The sequence below is a fragment of the Tursiops truncatus genome, chromosome 15 (genome assembly GCF_011762595.2).
Source record: "Tursiops truncatus isolate mTurTru1 chromosome 15, mTurTru1.mat.Y, whole genome shotgun sequence".
NCBI lineage: Eukaryota > Metazoa > Chordata > Mammalia > Artiodactyla > Delphinidae > Tursiops > Tursiops truncatus.
In genome coordinates this window covers 59,500,005-59,510,177 of record NC_047048.1, presented here as the reverse complement: position 1 = coordinate 59,510,177, position 10,173 = coordinate 59,500,005, and the positions used below count along the sequence as shown (strand labels likewise).

The 10,173-nt window shown below is 37.3% G+C and overlaps 1 protein-coding gene across 1 annotated transcript; it reads left to right on the top strand.

The window, feature by feature from the left end:
* Window positions 1–3,509: 3,509 nt before the first annotated feature.
* DEFB127 (defensin beta 127) lies at window positions 3,510–5,379 on the top strand. The gene is made up of 2 exons (XM_004326751.1): window positions 3,510–3,558; window positions 5,126–5,379. The coding sequence occupies exons 1-2, from the start codon at window positions 3,510–3,512 to the stop codon at window positions 5,377–5,379; spliced, it is 303 nt and encodes a 100-aa protein (XP_004326799.1).
* Window positions 5,380–10,173: the final 4,794 nt, after the last annotated feature.

Below are 10,173 nucleotides of genomic sequence, written 5' to 3'. Positions count from 1 at the left end.
TTTTCATTATTTACAGGATTATTTGCAAAATTATTTATGATAGCCAAGATATAGAAGCAACTTAAGTGTTTATTAATAAATCGATGGATAAAGAAGAAGTGGTATATCTATACAAAGGAATATTACTCAGCCATAATAAGCAATGAAATCTTACCATTTGCAACAAGCCAGATGGGCCTAGAGGGTATTATGCTAAGTGAAATAAATCAGACAGAGAAAGACAAATACCTATGATTTTGCTCATATGTGGAATCTAAAAAACAAAACAAATGAACAAACCTAACAAAACAGAAACAAACTCAGATACAAAGAACAAACTATTGGTTGCCAGAGGGGGAGAGAGTTGAGGTGATTAGTGAAATCAGTGAGGGAGATTAAGAGGTAAAAACTTCCGGGCTTCCCTGGTGGCGCAGTGGTTGAGAGTCTGCCTGCCGATGCAGGGGACGCAGGTTCGTGCCCCAGTCCAGGAAAATCCCACATGCCACGGAGCGGCTGGGCCCGTGAGCCATGGCCGCTGAGCCTGCACGTTCGGAGCCTGTGCTCCGCAGCGGGAGAGGCCACAGCAGTGAGAGGCCCGCGTACCACACAAAAAAAAAAGAGGTACAAACTTCCAATTATAAAATAAGTAAGTCACAGGGATGTAATGTACAGACTAGAGAATAATATGGTAATAACTTTGGTGCCAAATGGTAACTAAACTTATCACAGTGATCATTTTGTAATGTACAAAAATATCAAATCACTATGTTGTACACCTGAAACTAATATAATATTGTAAGTCAATTATACTTCAATAAGAAAGAAGGAAAAGAAAGAAAGAAAGAAAGAGGAAGGAAGGAAGGAAGAGGGAGGGAGGAGGAAGGAAGGAATGAAAGAAGGAAGGAAGGAAGGATGGAGGAAGGAAGGAAGGAAGGAAGAGCTTCATAAATTTTTTTAAATTAAAAAATGGCAATAAAGCTGTCAGGTTAAAAAAATAGTTCAATGATGTCTTCTGGTCCTATTGAAAGTTATTTGTGTTACTGCCAAGTGATCACCTTCTCAGTAGCCCTGCTTCCTAGAGTCTTGTATAAATTCTGCTAAATTCCAAAATGCTTAGTATATGATTTGATTTTTGTTAGAAGTTAAAGAAGAGTTTTGCATCAGGGAGGGTGGACATTGTGCAAATCAGAGTTAACCTATGAAGACAGAGAATTCTGAAGGCCAGTGTATCCCTGACAATGTAAACATCTCTGGAATTAGCAAAGGTTTGAAAGACCCTAGTCTTTCAAAAGTCATGCAATTGGTGGAAGTTTGAGACAGTTTTACTACAACTTTCCTATGAATCAGGAAAATCCCATAAGCGGATATCTGGGATAAACAATAAAGCAATTTTAATTCAGCTAAAGAAAAAATTTAGAATAGTATACAACGTGTTCCCAGATGTTTTCTTTAGATAGTAGTAATGCTACTCGTTATTTTGTTCCTTCTCTTTTGTTTTGTATTTCCAGATTCTTGTTAATAGTGTACAAGTTACATGATAAAACTATTTTTAAATACCGTTTTTAGTTGACATTAAAAGGAAAATAAAACAAAAAACTTTCAAATAAACATGCTTCCTGGCTGACCCACTTAAATAAATAATTTGCTCTCAACTCCTCAACTCAATAGAGCCTGGTGGGTGAGTTATCCAGAAATTTATCTCACTTACATCCTTTTATAAGTAGTATACTAAAACAATCTGTACTTTTAAAACTCCCGGTGGACTTTGAGGTCCTTAGATTTAGCAATAAGTACTGATTAGTGATTTCTTCCTCTTTAAGAAACATCATGTTCTTTATTCATCCATCTTACTCATGGGAACACCTACTCCCTACTTTATGGGATCAATCTAGGAGATTTTCCAGGCTCAGAGACTCTATGGCAGCAGGGGATAGAATAGACATACACGTATACGTATGCATGCACACATGCAAGCACACACACATTACTGAAGTGGGAGCAACTAGACACAATTTTTTCTAAGATGTTCTTTTAATGTTATCTGTGGGACAAGGAATGTGAGTTTTCTAATCAAAGAGTTGGTGAAGAAGACAGTGCAGGTTAGATATAGAATGTTCTCCTCATTGTAGAGGCAATACATTTTGTTAATACAAATAAACTCTTTCATCTTCAAAACTCAAAGATCAATTTTTCAGCCCTACCCTCTTTGTATTTCTTATCCTATCTAGAATAGAGTCCATGATTTACTTCAATAACTAGAACTCTTTTGTTCCTCTTCTTTTAGTCATTTAAGTCCTTGGGCACACCACAAACCTGTATTGACCTGACTATCTGTTGTGTACATTTCTGTATTTAGATAGACAAGTGTTGCTGGTGGCATTACACATAAAATACATTGATACTATGTAAATTTATGGTAATCAATCTCAACTAGTTCATCTACACTGTCCAGAGGCTATTGTATTGAACTGCTCACAGCCAGAGCCAGAGTGAGAGGTTGTTAAACTAAGATGATAGAGACAGTATAATCTCCAAAAGCTTATTCCATAGATGATATTAGTGTCCTTGTTTGGATCTAAAATGAACTGCCTTGATTCAAATGGATTTCTGGATTGGTCTTAGACATGAAAATGACTGAAAGCAATTCAAAGGAAAGTCTATTAGTCTTCCGTTAATCTTTCAAAAGGAATATAATGCCATAGAAATCAAAGCCTGAGTAACAAAATCATTCACATAGTTTCCTAAACCTGCATTAATAAGAAATGTGTTGTCAAAGTAGAACAATCCCCAGAAGAATTTTCTCCCAACCTTCTCCAAGATATGTCCACTGAAATCAATGGAAAAGCAAATCTTCCCAGAGAGCAGACCAGAAAGACACAAACTAACTAAAGAATTCTCTACACTGGCAGGAAATAAACCATTGCTATTTTGGTCCATCAGGATGATGCTTTATGCTATGTTATCTCTGTATTTTCTCCCCTTTTTGCTATTTCTAAATGAAAATTTTATTGTAGTCATCCTTTTAATCTTCCATCATTGTATATTGCTTGTCTGTAAATTTAGCTAGGATATAAGAATAAAAATCAGCTACCATTTGGACTGGCTGAAGTGATAGACACAATACCTAGAGACCTAGACTTAGCCGAATGCAGTCAATGGAATAGGCTTCATTTATTCTATTTCCTTATTCATTCCTAGAAGTGAGTACATGTCTACCTTGGTCTATCTGGGCAGACAGCCAAAGTAGAGAAAGCACAGAGTTTTCTCACCAGCAGTCTACAGCCTACAGAATGGCATCAGGTGTGATGGGATGGAACACACTGTGTCTCTGAATTCCATGTATGGGTAAAGTGGGTAAACATATTTCCTGTGCCTGCCCACGTGATCAGAAGTCCACAGTTCAGAAGTTTAGGGGCACGCTTCGTATCATAGCATCTGTTCTGGTTCAGTGCATAAGAATCTAAGTCTCTGAGGGAGATGACATAGTGGACAAAGAGCCTTGGCTGTCACCTCCTCTTGGAAGCCTGGCCATGAGGCTCCTCCTGATCATTGCAATTCTGCTGTTCCAAAACTTCACAGGTAATCCAGAGATTTCCAAGGGCTGACTCAGACCACGTTGGTTTTATAGAGGTGAGCGTAGCTGCCTTCCAGGGGCTCACTCAAATCAACAATGGATGGAGTACTTTCAAGAACCCAAGAGAATTTTATAATTCACAGTAGGAAGAGATAGGACCCTAAGGATGGCTGAAGTCCATCCAATGTCATCAGAAATTCCCTCTTCCTGAGCCCTTCTCCTATGCTACTGTTTTCAAAAAAGGAGTATTCATAGAGCTGAAATAGGTCATAATTTCCTCTGAGAAGGACTCATTACAGAAAGACATAAGACCAATATCTGGGGATGCCCTTATTTCTTTGGATACAGATTTTACTCTGGCACCCAGCCATATTTTCTTCCAATCTCATACTGTAGATATATTTTAATCTATTTTACTACAGTGTGTGAACAGTGGAAGGAGAACAAACTTTGGATTCAGGTTTTAGAAACATGCCTTCAACATCTACTAGTTTATCGACTTTGGATAAAAGGTGAAGACTGGCTGAGCCTTAATTTCCTCATTTGTGGGGATAATGACACCTGGCTCATAGGGGATTTATTAAATGACAAAAACGTGTAAAACATCTAGCACGGGGCTTGGCACATACTAAAAACTTAAAAATTAGCTTCCTTTCCTCTTTCAAAATCAGACCCCTTATATTTGTCCCTTATTATAGGAATAATAATGGTCTATCTGTAGCCCCTTAAACTCCTAAGAATCAAAGGAATCTCTAGAACCTGGTGTTGGAGGCTGCATCTTTGTTCTCAGTCTCATCCTCTGGGGTTTATTCCAGAGGATAGTACAAGCCCCGAAGCCAAAATGTGAACATCCTAAACTCTTAGATTATTGAAAATATTTAGGATCACTAAAGTAGACATATCAAGGTGAGCAAAGGTCTGGAGAAATTCTTTCCTCTGGAGATAGAAAGAGAATGAGAGGTCATAGAGGGATAAAACAAACCCAAGATTGTTGTGATGACATAGAAGCCAAAAGAAGATATGCATTGACAAAAATGTACAATACTGAGAAGTAATGGGGGAGGAATAAAGTTGAGGGTAAAAATATCTGACTGGACCAAAAAATGTCATTCTTGACCATGGTAGCAAGTATGAACCCAAGAGCAGAGTTTGATTCAGACATAAATACCTAGTAACAAATTATTGTATTCCGAGCGGTGGTAGGGAAGTAGTACTCTGGAAGCATTCAAATAGAGGCAGATTTTCTGAGGTTCTCAGATGGAGCATAGATCCATAGCCTGAAATCAAGGATTCAGCTCCTTTATTTTCCCAAATAAGATCTGTTGCTCTTGGTGAAGTCCATCAGATGTAGGATGGAAGCCCAAAACCTTAGAGGAATAAAATATGAGTGATCAGTTAGACATAAACACTGAAGTTCACCCTCTTGGAGAATCCTCTGTGGAATATTACTGGTATATGTTCTCTGGGTCTCCCATATACTTTATCCCTACAAACATTCTCTGTTTTCCCTATGACTAAAGTTGCCTTTTGTTTCAAACAGTGACCTTGGCCTATTGTTCTTTATGTACACAGTAACCGAACAACTTAAGAAAGGCTGGGGTGAATACTTACAAGGATTCTGCAGGAAAATATGCAAAACAGCACAAATACGTGAAGTACTATGTGAAAATGGGAGATATTGTTGCCTCAATATCATGGAACTGGAAGCACGTAAAAAAATTACCAGACCACCTCGTCCAAAGCCAGTGACATATGCATTTACTTTTCCACAAGAGTATTATGCAGATGAACAGAATTATACAAACTCCAACAAAACGTTTACATAAATCAAGCACAATTTTCTGTTAGTTTATTTCTCAACCTATTCCAATAAACTGAGGTGAAGAGGTCCACATCCTCTCCCTTCTTGTTCCTAGATCTCAGTCTAGTAAATCTCATTGCCAGTTTTCGGACTCATTGTTCTTTAACCAGAGGTTGAACATTCAATATATCAAATGATGAATTGATAAGGACAACTCAGACCTCCCCTTGAAAAGGGGGTACAACCAGTACACTAAAAAATCTATAACATGGAAGACTGGAAGGAGAAACTCAGGAAAGTAGATCTGTAATTCAGGAGAGGGAAATATGAAGCTGAGTATTAAGAAAAATATGTGAGTGAGTTTAGGATTAAAGTTGTGCCTTGTGAAATGTGTAGGATTTCAACAGGTGAGTGTTAGTAGAGAAGGTAATTTGAGTGAAAAAGATGAAATCAACAAATGGAAGGAAATTAGAAAAGACAGGACATTTTAGGAGGATATACATGCATTTTGTTTGGTTTAAGAATAGAGTACCCAAAGTTGAACTATGGGGAAGTCTAATTTCCTTAGCTCCTGTGTAAAAGCAGTGAGCTGGGAAGATAGAGAAGAATAACATTCCACTATTATGGAGCTCACCATATAAGGTGGAGGCAGACATAAATATGTAACTCCAAGACAAAGTTTTTAGTTGTTTCTTTGCTGTTGTCGTTGTTTAATGTGTTACCACTAGTAACGCATCCTTTACTGAGGTGACTGGAGCCCTTAGGTGTTTGGAGGAAATGTAAAGGACCTAGGAACTGGTCTGAATTGCAGTATTGTATGAGATTTTGTTGCTGTCTTGATATGCAAGATGACATAATGACTATCCATTTATATACTCAACCTAATTCTTAAAATTATACCTTTTGGATGTGATTAACATGAAAATTTTCTTTCCAACTACTTTTCACACTTATTTTTCAGTTTTGTTTCTTATATTATTTCACCACTGTAGTATCCATCATGAATTTATGGTATGTGTTCTCTTAATTATCCTCTTATCTCCTGTCCTAGGGCTGGGGCAGGGGAATATACAAGATGAGCCTAAAGTGTCTCGTAGTGCCATAAAGTAAGGACAGGCTTTAAAAATCAGAAGGATGCTAACACACCCTTGTAAAGCAAGTATACTCCAGTGAAGATGTTAAAAAAAATCAGAAGGATGGCACATATTAATGGGACATAGGAGTCACTTTGAAAGAGCTTTGAATGGCCAAAATGGGGACAATTTGAGCAGTAAGATAAATAACATAACATTGGATTATAATACAAGGTAGAAGCGAACATCCATGAGTCCATACTGATATGAATAAATAAATAAATAAATAAATGGATGAGAAGAGACAGATTTTCTGTACAGAAGAATTCCAAGTAATTTATGTAAATACTTCTTGCCCAAGGAGGTGGGGCTTCACCTCCCTCTCCCTTGAATATGGGCGGTGCTTAGTGACTTCCTTCCAAAGAGTAGACTATGGAAAGGAGCAAAAGGGTCACTTTACAATGGGTAAACCTCATAAAATCATGTTTTAGATTTTATGGAAAAATCATATGGATAGCATGAACGTGTGATGTGATGCAAATGGCATTTCACCTTTGTCGTCTTCCTCCCCAAAACCCATAACCCAGTTTAACAATGAGAAAAACCCAAACTGAGTGGCATTCTGCAAAATATCTGACCAATACTCCTCAAAACTGTCAAACTCATCAAAAACAAGAAATTTCTGAGAAACTGTAGCAGACCAGAGGAAGATAAAGAGACATGACAACTAAAGGTAATGTGATATTCTGCATGGTCTCCTAAAACAGGAAAAGGAGGTTAAAGAAAAACTATTATAATAAGGGCAGAGCTTAGTTAATAACAATGTACTTACCTGTGACAAAGGCATCATGGTCTTATAAGATGTTAACAATAAGGAAAACTGGATGAGGAGTATACAGGAGCTCTCTGTATTACCTTTGTATTACTTTTCTATAGATAGAAAACTGTTCTAAAATTAAAAGTTTATTTAAATTAAAAAACTAAACACAAAATCAATTTGGCAGGAGTCTCTGTTTTCCTATTTATCCAAGAGCCTTCGTATTATACCGTCATTAAACATTTGATAGAATCAACTAAGATTCAACTCTTTATAGGAAGTATACAAATTATAGGTTGTTTCTTGAAGACTTAAAGGACAATTCTCATTTTCTATTTCTTTTAGTTAGCTTTTGTATTTTTGCTTTATTATTTTTCCCATTTTGTTAAGATTTTCAAATGTATTTCCCTAAAATAATTTGTAAAGTCTTCTTTTTCTTTTTAATGTCTGTAAGATATATAGTGATGTCTACTTTTTCATTTCACCATTGTTTGTGTCTTCGCTTTTTTCTTGATGTCTCACTATTCACTTAATTTGATAAGTCTTTACAAAAACCAAATTTTCTTTATTAATTTTTGTTTAGTTTCCATTTCTTTAATGTCTTTATTAATGTTTTTATTTTCACTTATTTTTCAAACAACTTCACATGCAATAATATCACCTGTTTTAAATGTGTAATATGTCTTATTTCTACTTTGTTAGTTTTAATATGCCCTTTTTTCTAACATTGTTAGATGATGTTTACCTCTCTTATTTTTAGCCTTTCTTCATTTCATACATGAGCATTTTTAAAAATTTGTTTATTTTTTTATTTTTGGCTGCGTTGGGTCTTCGTTACTGCACACGCACTTTTTCTCTAGTTGCAGTGAGCGGGGTCTACTCTTCGTTGCAGTGCACAGGCTTCTCATTGCAGTGGCTTCTCTTGTTGCGGAGCACGGGATCTAGGCCCGCGGGCTTCAGTAGTTGTGGCTCATGGGCTCTAGAGTGCAGGCATAGTAGTTGTGACAGCCGGGCCTAGTTTCTCTGTGGCATGTGGGACCTTCCCAGACCAGGGCTCGAACCCATGTCCACTTCATTGGCAGGCAGATTCTCAACCACTGCGCCAACAGGGAAGCCCCACATACATGAACATTTTAAAGCTATAGATTTCCCTCTCTACAAAGCTTTAGCAATATCCCACAAATTTTTAGCATATAGTATGTTCATTATTATATTAAAAACCTTCTCATTTTTCTTAGATAAGAGTACATAAATAGAACTTAGATTACATGAGGTCTATGGGGACAAATATTGACCATGAAATTTTCTCAATTGTAATTACAAATACAGTAATGTTGCTTTAATTCTATGTAAACAAAATCAACTAAACATCAAAACTTAAAACAAACAGAACATATCATACACAGAAACATTTACACACTTGTCCTTCATACAGTTTGTTTTCATTATGATCCTCTGTCTTGACATGAACTTTTATGTGGCTTAAAACTGACATTTATGACATAGAGTGTTCTGCTGTGACTTATGTCATAGCAGAACACTCTATGACCTAAATCACAGCAAGATCCTTTTGGACCCACCTCCTAGAGAAATGGAAATAAAAGCAAAAATAAACAAATGGGACCTAATGAAACTTAAAAGCTTTTGCACAGGGCTTCCCTGGTGGCGCAGTGGTTGAGAGTCCGCCTGCCAAGGCAGGGGACATGGGTTCATGCCCCGGTCTGGGAAGATCCCACATGCTGCAGAGCGGCTGGGCCCGTGAGCCATGGCCACTGGGCCTGTGCTTCCGGAGCCTGTGCTCCGCAGCGGGAGAGGCCACAAGAGTGAGAGGCCCGCGTACTGCAAACAAACAAAGAAACAACAACAACAAAAAAGATTGCATTAAAAAAGAAGACCTAACTATTTGCTGACTACCAAAAAAGCTCTTTAAATATTAAAAAAAATGTAGATAAAATTTTTTTAATTACATATAACATTAATTAAAATAAAGCTGAAGTGGCTATATTAATACTGGGCAAGGTAGATTGCAAAACAAGGAATATTAGCAAGGATAAAGAGGGACATAAAGAAGTTAATTTGCCAAGAAAATATATTCACTAAATGTGAATGCAGCTAAGAATAGAACTTCGAAATAAAAACTGGTGGAACTAAAATAGAGAAATAGAGAAATCCTCAATTATATTTGGGGATTTCAACACTCTTCTCTCCTTATATTTCTCAACGTTTTGCTCTCCTCTTAATCATCACCTTCCTCCTGCTTTACTTGCATTTAATTTTCTTTTTAAAAATTTAGGCTTTTTAATCTCAATAATGTACAGCCTCTAAATAAATGCAGGAAAAGTGTTTGAAACATTCAATATCTATCTATGAGAAAACCTACAGACAATGTGTCTCTTTATTGCCTGCACCAAGGCTGACCAATCTGACCAACAGTTTCCCTACTGGTTAATAAAGTGAACCACAAAAAAAGTCATTTTTCATCAAGTTAAAAAAAATGTTAGTACTTTATTGCACAATCTGAACAACCACAGTGCACTGATAAACCAGCTCCCAAGGTGGGGATGCAGACCTGATTTAAAGTGTTTGCTAATTTCCTTGTGTAAATTCTCCCACCTAGTTTATTTCAAGCTATAATGTGAAGTCACTGAATATGGAGTTGGAAAGAGATGCTCACAGTGGGCTCTATGTACTCAGTACAAGCCAACACCAGCACACTGCTACCCAGTATGCTAATGCAGCAGTCAGCGCCTGTGTCACTAAGAACCAGGCAGCTGCTGCTGCTGCATGAACATGGCCTCTTGGCTCCTCTGACTGAAGGAGCTTTCCAGACCCTGGCAGACAGCAGTGTTAACGGCACTCCTACGCAACCTGGATGCCAGGATGCATATCATGTGGTCAGCGCACACAGTCCTCATTCACTCCCACCCCC

Coding starts and splice junctions, on each gene's coding strand:
- DEFB127 (XM_004326751.1), top strand. CDS start 3,510: ATGAGGCTCCTCCTGATCATTGCAATTCTGCTGTTCCAAAACTTCACA. Junction 3,559..5,125: donor GCTGTTCCAAAACTTCACAG/GTAATCCAGAGA, acceptor TTATGTACACAG/TAACCGAACAACTTAAGAAA.